Raw genomic sequence first — 15,921 nt, forward strand, 5'->3', positions numbered from 1 at the left:
GTCAGTTTCTTCTTTCCGAGGACTCCATTTCCCGGCATGCGCCGCGGCTCCTAACTCTAAGCACATGCGCGTTGCCCTCTTCCCCACCCTCCCCAGTTTCCACTCCCCCCACCCCACTTCGCCTGCCGCGGTCGGGTCCGCGGCCTGCGTTGTAGCCGTCGTCGCGGTTCTTTGGAAGCAGAAACTCCCCTTCCCTTCCCCGTCCCCCGGTCCCAGTCCCCGTCCAGTCGGTGAGTGTGGTGGTCGTCGCCGCGCCATATCCCCTGTCCCTGGGCGCGGCACATGGGGTCTCCGGGTCTTGATGTGGGGGTGGGAAAGGAAATGACCCGGTCCGGCACCGAGGGTAGGAGAGGTGGCCTGCAGGGTGGAGGCGGGATGTCGGGACTCCCATGAAACGGACCCGACGACCACCCACAGGCCATTAGAAAAGGAGGGGCCCAGCTCTTGCTTGGAAAGGATAAACTTCGGAACCCTTGAGAATGGGGCCAGAGACCTGCGGGGGTAGGGAGCCTGAGCCACGGCCCTGCCGGAGTTGACACGGAGGAGAGAGGGGCCTGGCTTTCAGGAGCGTCAGGGATGTAGGTAGGACTAGTGGGGTCAAGACCTGTCGGTTTCTTACAGGTGGTGGACCCCAAAGAATTTCTCTATAATCTCAGTGAAAAGGGGTTGGAATGTAAATAAGAGGAGCTAGAGAGACGTGCTCCAGTCTCGGGTTCTTTAAGAAAAGGGTGGCCCCAAGTTCTTCCATGGTTGGAGGGCAAAGTGTGGGAGGAGTGAGGATACCAGAGGCTGGGAGGGAGAGCTTAGGCTTATACTCTTCTATCTCTAGCCGACGTGAAGATGAGCAGCTCAGAGGAGGTGTCCTGGATTTCCTGGTTCTGTGGGCTCCGTGGTAATGAATTCTTCTGTGAGGTGAGTTCTCCTCAACCCTACCATCCGCCTCCACATATAATCTGGCCACATATTCTCCTGTACATAAAGCTTCCACACACGTCTCTTACATACTTCAGTGAAAACTCTTGTCAAGGAGGAGTCCCCTTAGTAGCTCTCTCTCCAACTTGTGAAGGGTCAAGACTGGGGCCCCAAGTCAACCCTGCCACCCTCCAGCAGCCTAACATTGGACGTGTCAACCTGTGTTTTGTTTTGTTTTTTTTTTAACCACGGAGGTACTGGTAGTACATATCTCTGGTAGCTATTAGGAGAATTAAAACACTTCACGTTAAAATGTTTTATAGCGTGCCTGTGTGTTAACATAAGGGAGTGTAACTGACTTCAGAATCCAAGCTGTTCAGCCCCCACCTTCCTCAGAGAGCCAGCTGCCCCTCGGGAGAGCCAAAACTGATTCCTAGAGCTAGGAACAGGAATCAGGACAGGGATCTTGAAAGGACTGCCTCTGTAAGGAGGGGATTGCTTATGTTTAGGAGAGAAAAGCCAGACCTCTTCTGGGTGGGCAGTATACACGAACTGGGGAGAGATGTTCAAGTACTTCCGCTGAGTTGGGAGTGTGGAACAAAGGGAATGAAGCAGTTGTATTGAAGAGAAGGCACGAGTTAGAGCAACCTGCCCACGTCAAAGCTGAGGATTCTGCTATGGGTTTCCTTTTGACTTCACGTCCTGACAGGTGGATGAAGACTATATCCAGGACAAATTCAATCTCACTGGACTCAATGAGCAGGTGCCTCACTATCGACAAGCTTTAGACATGATCTTGGACCTGGAGCCTGGTGAGACACCCTCAGGGTTGTTTTGTGTGTGTGCTGTTTTTTTACTATTCACACCCTGTTTATCTGCTTCTTGAATTTCTAAATTTCCTTTTGGTTCTCTAACCCTTTTAACGCCAAATCCTTTACTTCATTTTGATTCCCTACCTCACTCTTGCCTACTTTTGTGACTTCTACCACTTGTTCTCATACTCTGATCCTATAACTTGCTCTTGTGCTGCTGCTAAGTCGCTTCAGTCGTGTCCGACTCTGTGCGACCCCATAGACGGCAGCCCACCAGGCTCCCCCGTCCCTGGGATTCTCCAGGCAAGAACACTGGAGTGGGTTGCCATTTCCTTCTCTGATCCTATAACTTAGCACTTTTCAAAAATGCTAGTTTCTCCATGGGTATTATCTTCTTCCTTGCCCTTTCCAGGTTAGAGTTCTATCTTCCATGTTGACATCTTTGCATTTATTTATTAAAGAAGAGAAAGAAGCAGAGGCTGAGAGGGATGGAAAGAAGGCAGAGCTGCCTTGGGTTGGTGGAAGGGTCAGAGGCCCATGTTTCTGGGTCAGATGCCCAGGCTGTGGCTGGGGTGAGGCTCCCAAGTTGGGTGCTGGGCTGAAGAGCCAGCAGCCCCCGGGAGTGGGCAGGGCACCTTAAAAAGCTGTAAGACAAGTGGTTGCATTTGGCTGGTGCCATGTTTCAGATGAGGAGCTGGAAGACAACCCCAACCAGAGTGACCTGATTGAGCAAGCAGCTGAAATGCTCTATGGATTGATCCACGCCCGCTATATCCTCACCAACCGTGGCATTGCCCAGATGGTGAGGCCTCTCTCCTCCCACTTGGTTCCTTCAGAGGCAACAGGGAAGCAGAGTTTCCTTCAGCAAGAAGTCACTCGTTTCAGCCTTGTCACGGAATCTAGCTGAGAAGAGGGGAAAGAACCCCAGAATCTGGGCCTAGGGGTTAAGACCTGATTGAGGGTTGAGGTGAAGGCGGTGTCTTGGGGGTGGGAGATGTGACCCGAGCAGAAAGTTGTAGACTCCCTCTTTCTCAGGGAATGAGCAGTGAATGTCTGATGGTCTTCAGCCTGCCTGACTGAATGAAAGGAAGCAGGGAAGTCTGAAGGCCCATCTGAGCCAGAGAAGGGGCCTCTGGACATTTAAGAGGCAGAAGGAGTTGGGGACACAGTGATGTGGGTTGGGCTGAGGAGGGGGTTGCCTCTTCTCTTCATACCTACCCACCAACTCCTTCAATTTCATTCACATCAGTTGGAAAAGTACCAGCAGGGAGACTTTGGATACTGTCCCCGTGTGTACTGTGAGAACCAGCCAATGCTTCCCATCGGTGAGTGTTGGGAAAGGGAAAGAGGGCCACGTAAGAAGGCAGGTCTGCTGGGACGGAGTTGGGGCTCAGCAGGTTGGTGCTTGAGTCCAGGAGGGAGGTTGGGCAGTCTTGGGTAACCTGGCCTGCTGAGTCTGGCTGTCTCCCAGGCCTTTCAGACATCCCAGGTGAGGCCATGGTGAAGCTCTACTGCCCCAAGTGCATGGACGTGTACACACCCAAGTCATCGAGGCACCACCACACGGATGGCGCCTACTTCGGCACCGGTTTCCCTCACATGCTCTTCATGGTGCACCCCGAGTACCGGCCCAAGAGGCCCGCCAACCAGTTTGTGCCCAGGTGGGGAGCAGGGACAGAGTCACCAAGGGTCAAAAGAAGTGCCCAGGATCCCCCAGAAAGAAAGAAGGACAAGGCAGTAGCTAGCCTTGTTGCCATTTTGTGTGCTCAACTTTCTGCTAGGAAATTCTCAGAGTCACAGTTGAAGTGTGGTTTATCTTCCTGGAGTATCATTTTTGCTCTGGTGTAGAAAAGGCAAGTTCAGCTTTTATATTAAAACAAGTACTGACGTGTATATACTCATGTATATATGTACAGACACATATTTGTAGTTTTGAATTTAAGTTTTAATAGATATTTAAAATACATTTCCAAATATTCTTGAGGAGAGAAGTTGGGGAACCACTGCCTTGAAGTACTGAGCAAGCCCATGAAGAAACTGGGGTGGGGGGTTGGAATGCAGGCCGCTGGCAGGGCCAGGATGGGGCTCACTCTGCTTCCTCTCTCACCTCTGCCCCAACCCAGGCTTTACGGTTTCAAGATCCATCCAATGGCCTACCAGCTGCAGCTCCAAGCCGCCAGCAACTTCAAGAGCCCAGTGAAGACGATTCGCTGATTCCCCACCCCACCTGTCCCTCAGTCTTTGACACTTTCATTCCTTTGCTGCCACAATTTCAGGAACCCTCTATGGTTTTTAGTTTAAATTAAAGGAGTCATTATTGTGGTGGGAATATAAAATAAAGTGGAAGAAAAGGCCATGGGCTGATTGGCTGGTGTTTGGGGTTGGGAAGCACGGGTAATTGGTATGCTGGACCCCAGGAGCCCTCCTGGCCCAGCCCCCTCTCCTCAAGTTGAAAACCAGCACAGATTTGTGCCCAGTAGATTTGGGTGATGTTTTTAGGACTGGGTGTAGGGATGTACAGAGATCATGAGGAAAAGACAGAAATCAGATTTCAAAGACTGGAGAAATATTTGCTCTTTTTGTGCCACCTGCAGTTGGCTGTTTATACTCTAGGGGATGTAATCAACATCACTTTGTTTTATGAAGAAAGTGGTCCCAAAATAAACTGAACTGTAAGGGGTGCGGAGAAGAGGGTCAAGGTCCGGAATTGCTGTTTTGTGGTGTCTGTGTGCCCCCTCCCGGGGGAGCTGAGACATGCTCATCTCAGAAGGATGAAGTTCACTGGGTTCCTGGTTTAAGTTTTTCTCAGAACCATAGGGACTGGCCCTGTTGTGTAGGGAGGATGGCAGATGGTACCAGAGAATGAAACTAATCCATGGACCCTGGAGGGGCAGGAACAGATCTTTGAGGGACACTCAGAACAAAAGTAGACTGCTGGATTGGGGCCCAGATACTGCCCCTGTCTGGGCTGCAGCTCCCACATTCAGGAACCAGACCAGGTGGGTGAGGACATGTTCTCCTGCCAAGCTAATTGCTTCCTGCCTCAGGGAGGAGTATAGCTTTGTACCTACAGCAGCTTCTGCCCAGACTACCTGTCAGAACCACCCTGCAGTTCAGGCTCAAGGAGCGTGGTCATGGGAAGGTGGGGTTTCTGGGCACCCCTCAGGGATTGCTCCTCTCCCCAGAAGTCCATGATGAAGGCCCACATGCTTATAGGTGCAGTGGTCATGGTGGGCTTCACAGTGGGAAAGGGTAAGTGGGGCAGGGGCAGGGAAGGAGGGGTGGCTGAGTACAGGGAGAGGGCGGCGGTGGGTGAGCGGGATGTTGCAGGGTAGGGAACTTGGAGTGGGCCAACACCACCATCCATGTCTTCTGCTTCCCCAGCTCCTGTTTCTGAAGTCCGGACCTGCCACCTCTGCCTCTTGGAAAATCCTGCTGTCGGATGCATTTCAGGCTCAGAGAAGTGCACTATCAGCAGCTCATCCCCATGCATGGTGATCAGCATCAATCATGGTGAGTTGAGTCAGGCAGGGAAAGGACCACTGGCTGGACAGCCCACGGCATTGTCTCCTCTTGTAAATGAGGGCTGCTTGGGGCCTGAGGTCTAAGGAGATGGAGGTTTCTGGTAGGGGAGGGGTCTGGGGTTCTGGGGAGCCAATTAAGCTAATTTCTTCTGGCCTCTTCTGCAGGAGTCTGGAAAGGATATTGGGTCTAGGTGAGGGATGGGCAGGTCTGTGGAAGGGGTACCAGGTTTGGTGAGTATGGGAGGCAGCAAGGGTTATTAGTTGTCCCTTCTTCTCCAGAGAACAAAGCTCGCTTCTTAATCCGAGGCTGTGGACAACACAATTCCTACCGCTGCCAAGAAAAGCTCCCCACCTACATCTCAGAGTACTGGTACTCGGCCCAGTGCTGCCAGTACGACTACTGCAACTCCTGGTACAGTCCCCAGCTCCAGAGTGCCTCGCCTGAGCCCCTTGACAGGTCCCTGGCTCTGCCCCTGTCTCAGTCCCAGATCCTGTGGTTCTACCAAACCCTGAACCTGTCACTGTCCCTGCCCAGCTTCCCTGCTGGGAGGGAGCCTTCTGAAGGCCTGGACCCCCTGGCTGGCCCACCCGTGAATCTGAGTTTGTCCATTGCTGACCTGCGCAGCATATACTTGTTTCTCAACAGTTCTGGGCTTTTGACTCTTCCCTGGGCTGGTCCCTGACATCTTTCCCTTCGCAGATAGATTTCTCTCTGATCTAGCATCTCACTCCTGACACCCCAGCATCATGCATTGTCTTCTCAGAACACTCACACTCTGGGGTCTGTAAGTTCTCAGTCTTCCTTTCCTTTGCCTTTCCTTTGTCCTTCCAGTGTCTATATGGTTTTGGTCTAGTCTCCTCCCCCAAAAAAGCAGTTGGCACTGTACCCAGAGCCCGTCGACCACCTAGAAAATAATTTCAAATGCGGATTCTGCCTAGGCTGACCTGGGAAAGGCACAGTGGTTTTCTCAACACTGTCTTGTTAACTGAGTGTCCCATCACCCCCACCCTGCCCCCCATCTTCCTGATCTCTCTCAATCTGGCTGTTTCCACTCTCTGATACCTAGCTCTGAAAGCTTGTGCCAGACTGAACTTGCATCAGAACGGGTGAGAGCTGGACTTCGTGCAGGTTTCCTGGCTGAGCACTGTGGCGCCCCTCCTTCACTGTCTACCACTCGTGCTCCTGCCTGGTCTGCTGCCTGCTCTCATCTCTTTTCCCAGTCTCTGGCTTCCTCAGCTCCACTTCACATCCCTGAGCCATGACACCCGCTTGCACAGATTCCCAGGGAGAGGAGGGGGTCTGTCCTTTGTTCTGCACTCCCCAGCCCTCCTCCACAATAAACAAACTGGCCAGAGTCTGTGTCACATTTTTGATGGGGGCAGGGTCAGGTGTGGGCAGGTGTAGAGAAGTTAAAGGTAACTGGGCATGGGGTTCAAACAGCGTTGCAGAGCCCTGCCCACTTCACTTGGCCTTGTGGCTTCCTCAATGGCCTGCCTCAAACAGCCCACATCATCCCACCCTCTGCTCGGCTGGAGATCAAAGTATGAGGATTATGAATCTTGCCAGCCTTAAAACATACCCTCCAAAATCTAGGAAGTTCATAGATGATGTGGGGTTTTTCCACAAGAGGAAGGAAAAAACCATGAAAACACCAGAGCAAACACAACAGGTCTGTGTCTCAGAGTCACCTGGAGCGGAGGCGCCTGCGCTCTTTCCAGGGTCCTGGCAGCCAGGGCCGGCTGTGTAGGAAGTCTAGGTGAAGGGGGTGGGAGAGTACAGAGTACACAGGTAGGGCTGCAGAGGCAGGCCCTTTGATTGTAATTTGAAGAATGGCAAGCATGCAGAAAGCAGTAATGAGTTTTCATAACTCAAACCTTCCCCATGCATTCAGTACACACTGGACACACCGCTCTGAGCCAGGCCTATTATTAAGAAGCACCAGGACAAGCAGATGAGTGCAGCCAGGTATCCACCCCTCTGAATCTGGTGACCCAGTACCAGGATTATGAAACTCTTCTGAAAAGTAGTGCACCTCTGTGGCTAGGAGGCCCAACCCCAGCTCCTCTGTCACTTGGGTAAGTTGGTCTCGGCCTCACTGTGGTCACCTCTCAAGTAGAGATAGTGTCTCAGGATTGAGAGAATGTGTATCTGTGTGCACACAAATAGAAGTTATGGGCTCGAAAACAGATATGCCTTAGACAAAGCACACTGGTTTTGCCCTATTTAGTTTTAAATGATTTTGGCCATAGAGACGTTTGCACACTTTTAGATGGGTTTTTGTAAACTTACCCACCTGTGTTATACCCCTCGCCAAGTTAGCATAAAGGCCTTTATCAGCACCTAAAGCTGCCTTCGGGCCCCCTCTTGGACCCTCCCCCGTCCCTGTCAGGAGTAGCCATTGTCCTGAATTTCATTGTGTTCTTGGTAAAAGTGACATCACACAGGATATACTCTTACCTATACAACATTTTGCACTTGGATTTCTGTGGCCTGTGTGCTGGTGGGAGAAACCAATACTTGTTTCTAGATCAGGAAGCAGTTGGAGGTAAAGAGGTACAAGCCACTATGTTCCTCTTTTGCCTGCATGTTATCCCCCATGATCTGTGACTTCAGTATAAGTCAAAGGCCCAGGTCTGTACAGCTCTAACAAGTCAAACTGGAAGGCAGCCTTAGAAGCTGAGAAGCCCAAGACCTGAAATTGAGGTGAGTTACCATGATCCTTGAAAAAGGAAATTAGCCTGGGATTAGAGAGGACACTAGGCCTTGCATCTCTCCACAGAACTCCTTCCCTACCCTCTCCTCCCTGGGACTGGTTCTTCATAGCTGCACTCCCACCAGCATACCCCCAGGGACCTCCTTGGCCAGTCTTCACCCAGCTCTGGGTCTGACAGCATTTCTGAGGACATCCACTACCCTTCTGGTTTTAGCCACAGAAGGGCTTCCAGTTCCTCTTGACCTGAGAGCTAAGTCAGACACAGCAGGGCAAAGCAGGAGCCGAGCTCCGCATGTTGGGGAGCCCATTACCTGCCCCCATGATGGAATAGTCTGGTAGTACCACATCCCTCAACCTCCATATCCACCAGAAGAGAGAGGCAAACCAAACAGTTTGTGCATCTATTTATTTTGGAGGAACAGCTGGGGACTTGGGGTGAGAGGACTGTTGGAAAAGAAATGAAGCAGGGCAAAGGGGTATCCTTGAGGTGGGAGCAGACAGGAGGAACAATGTCAGACTGAGGACTTGAAGGAAAACTGCAGAGAATTCTGCAGAGGGAGAGTGGGAAAGGGCAGAGTGGAAATTGAGGGGTGTTGAGGGGCATTAATCAAGAGGCAGATAGGGCTGGGGTCTAGTAACTGCTGCTGAGGGTGGCAGGGAGGGCTGCTCTGGAGAGGCCGGACAGTGTCCCGACTGTCCCCAGGTGGAAATCAGGAGGGCGGCTGGAAATTGGCAGGATTGTACTCCTGAAGTCTCTACAGAAGTTCTAAGGAACATATAAGCTTCTCTTCTGAGGGTTATTGCAGAAATTCTGGAAGCAGCATCGAGAGAATATCCAGAAGCCAAACACTGGAGAGGCGCGGGTGTATGAGCAGTCACTCATCTGTTCCTTGCTGCGGCAGTCACTCACCATGGTCTCAAAACCACTGTCTGGGGACGGACAGCAGCAATCAGTGACGTGGAGGTCCCAGGCAAAGCCCCGAGCCCTCCCATCCCCTCATGCCACAGAGACTGACCATCTCTGACCCCCTACCCCTTCCTGGACCCCAGAAAGGCAGATCCTTGAAACGACAGGGTCAGGGAATGCCAGGGAGTCACCAGCCATGAACTCTGTGGAAGTTTCCCATGGAAGGTTGGTGGGAAAGAGCCATTCAAAACACAGTGACAGGGACTTCCCTGGTGGTCCAGTGGCCAAGATCCTAATGGCCAAGTCCAGTGGCTGAGATCCTAATGCAGGGGCCCCAGCTTTGATCCCTGGTCAGGGAACTAGATCCCGCATGCTACAACCGAAAGATCCCACTAAGCAACTAAGATCCCATGAAGCAACTAAGACCTGGTGCATCTTAAATAAATAAATGTTTTTTAAAAAAATTCCTCTGGGAGAGTAAAGAGGAAGACAGCAAAAGACCAAACTCTGGTGAACATGAACTGTTAAGGCTCCAGAAGAAAAAGGCAAGACTCAGTGAAGGAGGCTGAGAAGAAGCAGTGGAAGATGTAGCAGAAGAACGGTGCTGGCAGGAACTACTGCTGACAGATGGGGAGAAGGCAGCCCGAGGAAAGGCCAGCGGATCTGGGAACTCCAGGCCTGTGAGGCTGGGTGTTATAAGGAGGGTGAGCCAAGAAGGCAAGAGGAATGGAAGTAGCGATGTGGAGTAGCTCTAAAGGAAAGGAGAGAGAGAGGGAGTGATAGAACAGTATCTTAGAGCTGTGGGAACCAGTTGGGGTGCAGCTTAGAAGGCTGGTAGAGACTCAGTTCAGGAATGGACTGGACCCAAGATGAAAGGAAGAGGCAGCTTACTGTTCTTTATGAGCAGAGTCATGCAGCTGCTGCCCTTTGGGACAAGGCAGGTGTCAGATCCCAGAAGGCATCCCAACTCCTTGGTCTCAAAGAGGCATCGATAGCAGCTTAGGTATTCGTTGAAATATTTCTGTCTAATGGGTTCTTGATCATATATCTCAGACTGACCTGGAACACAGAGAAGCACTGACCCCAAACCCACTTAATTCCCAGACTGATCAACCCCACTGTTCCCTCCTACCTCCCTACTCAGAAAACCATAAAATCACCAATTCCTGAAAAATATCAGGCTTAATCTAAGATCAGAAGCTTTAGTTCTCATAAAAAATCTCCACTCTCTACTCTCATACCTTTTGAAATGAGGAACTCATTCATTCAACATGCATTTGAGGGGCTAACATGCTTAGCACTCTACAAGCCTCTAAATTTAAAGGTTAGGCCAAGGCAGTTCATTCCAACTTTTAGCAGCCCTGTTAAGACAGTGCTTCCTCTGTGATTTGGTTTCACTGTCCCTCACCCAACCCGCAGATTCTCTTTTGAATATGCTTTCTTAACCTGTAATGTTCAGAGTGTGAAAACCTCAGAGCGTATCATCACAGGACAGGAAGAATCTCTCCTTTCTGTAGCCAGGAGACTTCAAACAGCCCAGGGCCACATTCTTTGTTTGGTTGTCCTTTCACTGAACAGACTCATGAAACGTTGTCCACCAAAGCCCTCCCCAACTGCACCATATTCATCTCCCTCCTCCTCTGGTCCCGGGCCCAGATCACATGTTACTGAGCCCCCAAAACCCACTTTCAGACCCAGTAGAGCACTTGATATGAAGCAGATGCTGAGCAAACACTTTGGATCTGGTTTCTGTGTAGATGGTGCTTTGCACCCAAGTGGAGTTATCAGGCTGAACTTAGCCTTGTTCTACGCTGTGTATCCTGAGGCTGTCATCTGGCACGTTCCCCCAACCCTTCCCATTCTGTATTGCCCTCAGATTAGAAGAGATTCCCCTTAGTATCTCCATTTAGGTTATTGCCGTTGAGTGAGACAGCCTTGGGGTAGTCACCAGCAATCTTCCTCAGAGTGAATATCAGTCTGTTATCAGTCCCCATTATCCCACCACACCCACCCATCCCATCTTTCCTCCTGCCTGGTTTTACCTGAATGTTCTTGGTACATGTATTCAGATACTTGGTATCAGGGTTTCTGTATCCGGCAGGTTAGGAAACCCTTCTGACCCCATTGAACCACTTACCAAACACCAAGCTCATCGTGACCAGCACTATTAAGAGGACTATGTACAGGGTTTGATTCTGGTTACCTGCATGGCCTTCCATAACATACATGACTGCCCACCAGCCTCCACTTTGGCCTTATATTGGCTGAAGAGAAGTGGGCAAAGAGGAAGGGGGGAGGCAACATTCTTTTGGAGTGGAGAATCAATGCTAGAATCTACAGCCAAGGGACAGAGTGTCCTCACCCACGGCCCTAACATCCTGGTTTGGAAACAAGGATGGGGGCAATGGGGGAAGGAGAGAGGAACCTTCTTTCATATTAATTCAACAGGCATTCGTTAGATCACTGCATCAGGTATTGGGGATACAATACTGCACAAAGTCCCTACCCTCACAGAGCACAATCTAGAGTGAGAGACCAGTCAACAATGAGGGGGTAAAGGGAAGAGTGTTTCTGGGGGCACTTGGGCAGTGCAAACCACTGACAAAGAGATTTCAGCAGAAGAGTACAAGATCAGATTTCTGTTTGTACAAGATTTCTGAGGCGGGGAAACCAGTTAGGAAGCTATTCCTGAGTTCAGTCACAAGATGGCGGTCTGGTCTAGCAGAAGAGAGGGAAGCCGACAAGTGAATGAGCAGCATTTAGAAGGAAGACTAGACAGATTTGGACTTAAGACTGTGAGGTAAGGAAGAGACTTGCAAAAGGGGATGACTGTGATACTATTTTTCAGGATGGGGAAGACGTGTCAGAAATCCAAAAGCGAGGACACCTGAGTCGTGAGTGACCCTACTCAGTCCAGTAGGGGTTCCAGAAAACCAGAGCCTTTCCATACACCTCCACCCCGCTGCTTTTCCGGTCCCGCCTCAGCTCAACCGCAGGTCAGTGGGTCTGATCTCCGGTGCCCACCGGCTCTGGCGCTGTGAGCTCACTCTCCGTGCCTGGCTGCACCTCAGGGCTTTTGGGAAGACGCGAGGGCGGCCCCCAGCCCAAGCTCGGCTCTTGGCCAGGCGGCTGGAGAGAAACCTGAGAAGGTCGAGTCGCGTGCTTCGTGGGGACCCAGGCATCCTGCCCTGGTGTGTGTGTGTGTGTGTGTGTGTGTGTGTGTGTGTGTGTGTGTGTACTTAGTCGCTCAGGGGTGTGTGTGTGTGTGTGTCGCTTCGTGGGGACCCAGGCATCCTGCCCTGGTGTGTGTGTGTGTGTGTGTATGTGTGAGTGTACTTAGTCGCTCAGGGGTGGGTGTGTGTGGGGGGGTGTGTGTGGGGGGGTGTGGGGGTGTGTATACTTAGTCGCTCAGTCGTGTCCGACTCTTGGCGACTCCATGGACTGTAGCCCTCCAGGCTCCTCTGTCTATGGGGATTCTCCAAGCAAGAATATTGAAGTGGGTTGCCATGCCCTCCTCCAGGGGATCTTCCCAACCCAGGGATTGAACCCAGGTCTCGCGCACTGCAGGTGAATTCCTTACCGACTGAGCCACCAGGGAAGCCTGCCCTGGCGGCTCACCTAAAGTACTATGCGGCTTCCCCGGAAGGTGGCACTTTGGTGCCAACATCCCTCCCACACCCGGATGCTGCGCCAGGCGCCCCATACGCTTCCTCCGCCGGGGGGCCTCCTGGGCCCACCTCGCCTGCTCCGTCGAAATCTGGCCAGATCAGTCTGTGTTAAAGACTCAGGTTTTTAGCTTTAAGGGTCGGGTGGGCTACGGAAAGTCCTCGGCTTCCAGGAACGCTCCACCTGCACCAGCTTCCGGTCTGAAGGTTTGGGGCCGGGCCCAGCCCGAGGATTCCCTGCTGATTATTCAAGAATCATCCGGTCTTGGGGGTGCTGATGAGGAAGCTAGGACGAAAGGATGGGGACACACCAAGAAAGGCGGACGCGAAAGAAAAAATACGAGAGAAAAACACACACCACTGCGTTCACCTGAAGAGACTTGGCACGATAAAAATAGAATTATTTTAGGGAAAAGTCAGAGTAGTGGCGAACTGAGGAGGAGCACCTGGCACCGATATAAATGTTGAATAAGTGACAAAAAGAATCATACAGCGGGGACTGTTTTCGAAGCAAAAAGGGCAAAGGGGAGGCAGAAGGGATTGTACAGCACCCTTTGACTCCCTCTCTTGAATAAAAGCGCAACGAGAAGGCATTAGAGGGGCTGAGGTTGGGCTCCCTGAAGGGGTCGCCCTGAGAGGTCCAGGAAGACTTGCGGTGAAGTTAAGCTACCCTGGACGCAGAAGGTCTGGAAGAGGCCTTCTCCAGGGGGCGTGGCCTTAGGCGCATTGATCCTGCCCTTGTTTCGTTTTGCTCCTCCCCGTCCACGAGACTGGGCGCGGCTTCTGCGCGCGCAGAGCCTCCAGAGTTCGTTGTCACGGTGACGGGCCCTTTGGAGGCTTTCCCCGGGTGAAGAGAAGGGGCGTTGCGATAGTCGCCTTGGTGACCACAGCAGCTGAAGAAATCCACGCTGAGGGCCCCTCCCCCGGGACAAGTTATATCTGAGGGTAAGCAACAGAATTACCAAGCAAAGCAGATCGGGCCTTAGGACAGAATGCTGCAATTAGGGAACAATAAATCGGGGTGAACAAAGGGCGGAGCTGTAGATGATTGGTCCAGGCGAAAGCCAGGTTCTGTTAGGGGAGTGGCCGCGACACCGCGGTCTAGAAAAAAACTAGTAAGGGCATCTTTAATCCGAATACAAATGAAAGGAAAAAATGAATGACTGGGTTCCTGAGGGAGCTGGAAGGGCTTGCTTATTGGATGGCTGGATGGAGACCTGGCTATCCCCGACACCTGGGCTCCCCACTCTCTGGAGCCTTACACCCTCGGGGCCCTCATTCGTGACGGTGCAGGAAACACATGCCCCTCCCGGGGACACGGAGCAAACCATCAACCCAAATACGCAACTGAGCGGGAGTCCAGCCCCTCACACTGGGAGCAGCTAGGGTGGAGTCTGGGCCAATGAAGGTAAAATAAAGGATTCAGCCCAGGGGCCGTCCCTTCTTCCCGTGTTTCCTGTCTGTTTGCCAGCTCTCCTTTTTCCCAGCCACCATCCCCTCTCCAAGTTTGCTCAGCAACTCTGGGATGCCTGGGTGTCCAGGCCTCGATTAGTGCCGGCTACAGCAAGAGCCAGAGCCCCAGCAGGAGTGGTGTCTGCATCTCAGCTGGTCTTCTCCTGAAAGACTGCTAGAACCCTGATAAATAGGGTGAAGAGTGGACAGGGAGCTGATCCCGCCCTGGGGTTGGGGGTGGGGGGTGGGGGTGGCTCTGAAAACACAGCTGCTGTAAGCCTTGTCAGATAGGAAGTCATCTGGGTAGACTGAGACTTTTTGGGTGGCGTGGTCAGGAATTCAAATATTGAACCTCACCTCTCTCCATTCACTTCAGGTATCCAAGGGCCCCTCATGGCATACCCGCTGTTATCTATAGAAAGTGCAGGAAGAAGGGGGAGGGGCATTGGTAGTAGAGGCCAGTCAACAGAATCCCTAATGGCCATGACCAGGAGGAAAGAGTACTTTGTCTCTAGGGTGTGAAAGGTGGGGCCCCCCTATTTGCATTTAAGGAGGTTCCCTTGGCTGAACAAAGACTTGGTTTCCAGGGGGCTAATGTGACCTAATGGATCTGGAAGGCCAGGTTCAGAATCATGTAGCTGGTCCCACACCTTCACATTCCACCCTGTTTGCTCCCTGGGACAGGACAGAGGGGAGGGGTGCCAGTATCAGCTCTCCAGTATTGACTAAAGGTGGAGCATTGTGGAGCTGCAGTCAGTCTCTTCTAACCCCAAATAGCAGACATTGTGTCACCTGACAAGTCTCAGATCACTCCTTCCAGTGGAGGCTCAGTGTGTTTGCCTTGAAGGAGCCACTGAGCTGGTTGGGGCAGACAGCCTCTGCCCCTGGGATTGCAGGGGAGCTTTGTGCATTGAGGTTGGAGGAGACACTGAAGTTAGACTGTATCCTGAACCTCACAATATAGTTGCTCACCTTAAGTATCTTGTTCAAAATGGTGGGCCCAGGGTGGTAAACCTAGGGGTATTTCATCTGGAAAAGAGGTTTCCAAGGGAAGAAGGTGGCCAGGCAACAAAATGATGGGTGGGAGAGGGACTCATTCTGTTCCACAACGCCCAAGGAATGGACATAGAATGAAGAAATGGCAACCTCCTCCAGTATTCTTGCCTGGAGAACCCCATGGACAGAGGAGCCTGGTGAGCTACAGTCCACGGGGTGGCAAAGAGTCAGACATGATTGAGCGACTAACACTACAGGGAACCGATAGTGTTTCCTGGTTCAAACCAGGAATATTCTAACAGCTGTCCAATAAAGCGAAGTATGGCTCTGGGAAGACCTGAGTCCTTGGCACCTTGTCCTCAGTCCCTGGCAGGGCCTGTGTTTGTTGAATTGCAAAGAGGGTGTGAGGAGAGAGACTTGACATGGTGAGGAGGCTATGCAGCATTTGCTGCATTCAACATGGGGAACAAGCCATTCCTCACTCCCCATGGAAAAAGCAAGAACTAAGCAAGAAAAACTGGAGGTACTGATGCTGGAACCATGCAGGCTGGACCTAGAAATCGGTAGAATTGCTGCGTAGGTCTAAGTCAGGTGCTAGGAAGTACTTTGTAAACAACAGAGCTCATGAACTGTGAGCACTGGAGGCAACCGTGGTCTCCTGGGGTGGTTGTATGTAGGAAGACCTAGGCAGGTACCAGGGAGGCTGCACAGTGTTGATGGTACTAGGCATGCCAGGGAAAGGCAAGAGTGGGGGACCCACTGGACAAGGACAACTCAGGTTGGGGGCTGATTGCCTGGGGCAACAGCAGAGATGGTGAGGGTTAAATTGGCTGCCTGAAGTGGGGTTTCTCAAAGCCCAGTCATTTGGAGCTTCAACTCTTCCCCACTCCCAACCCTGGCTTCCTGGATAGCTGGGAAGTCACAAAATTAGCCAGCCGG

The 15,921-nt window shown here is 51.9% G+C and overlaps 3 protein-coding genes across 3 annotated transcripts; 2 read left to right on the forward strand and 1 right to left on the reverse strand.

The window, feature by feature from the left end:
* The first annotated feature begins 85 nt into the window (after positions 1-85).
* Positions 86-4,078, forward strand: CSNK2B (casein kinase 2 beta). The gene is made up of 7 exons (XM_055571090.1): positions 86-230; positions 830-912; positions 1,622-1,724; positions 2,411-2,526; positions 2,974-3,049; positions 3,196-3,385; positions 3,848-4,078. Exons 2-7 carry the CDS (start codon positions 841-843, stop codon positions 3,936-3,938), a joined length of 648 nt encoding a protein of 215 aa, XP_055427065.1. The 5' UTR covers positions 86-230; positions 830-840; the 3' UTR covers positions 3,939-4,078.
* Positions 4,079-4,219: 141 nt separating this feature from the next.
* On the forward strand, positions 4,220-6,601 carry LY6G5B (lymphocyte antigen 6 family member G5B). The gene is made up of 2 exons (XM_055571094.1): positions 4,220-5,237; positions 5,528-6,601. Exons 1-2 carry the CDS (start codon positions 5,090-5,092, stop codon positions 5,929-5,931), a joined length of 552 nt encoding a protein of 183 aa, XP_055427069.1. The 5' UTR covers positions 4,220-5,089; the 3' UTR covers positions 5,932-6,601.
* Positions 6,602-8,728: 2,127 nt separating this feature from the next.
* Positions 8,729-11,097, reverse strand: LY6G5C (lymphocyte antigen 6 family member G5C). Its single transcript, XM_055574393.1, has 3 exons — positions 11,007-11,097; positions 9,761-9,928; positions 8,729-8,892 (listed from the first exon to the last, which is right to left on the reverse strand). Exons 1-3 carry the CDS (start codon positions 11,095-11,097, stop codon positions 8,729-8,731), a joined length of 423 nt encoding a protein of 140 aa, XP_055430368.1.
* Positions 11,098-15,921: the final 4,824 nt, after the last annotated feature.

Source organism: Bubalus kerabau, chromosome 3 (assembly GCF_029407905.1).
Source record: "Bubalus kerabau isolate K-KA32 ecotype Philippines breed swamp buffalo chromosome 3, PCC_UOA_SB_1v2, whole genome shotgun sequence".
Taxonomy (NCBI): domain Eukaryota; kingdom Metazoa; phylum Chordata; class Mammalia; order Artiodactyla; family Bovidae; genus Bubalus; species Bubalus kerabau.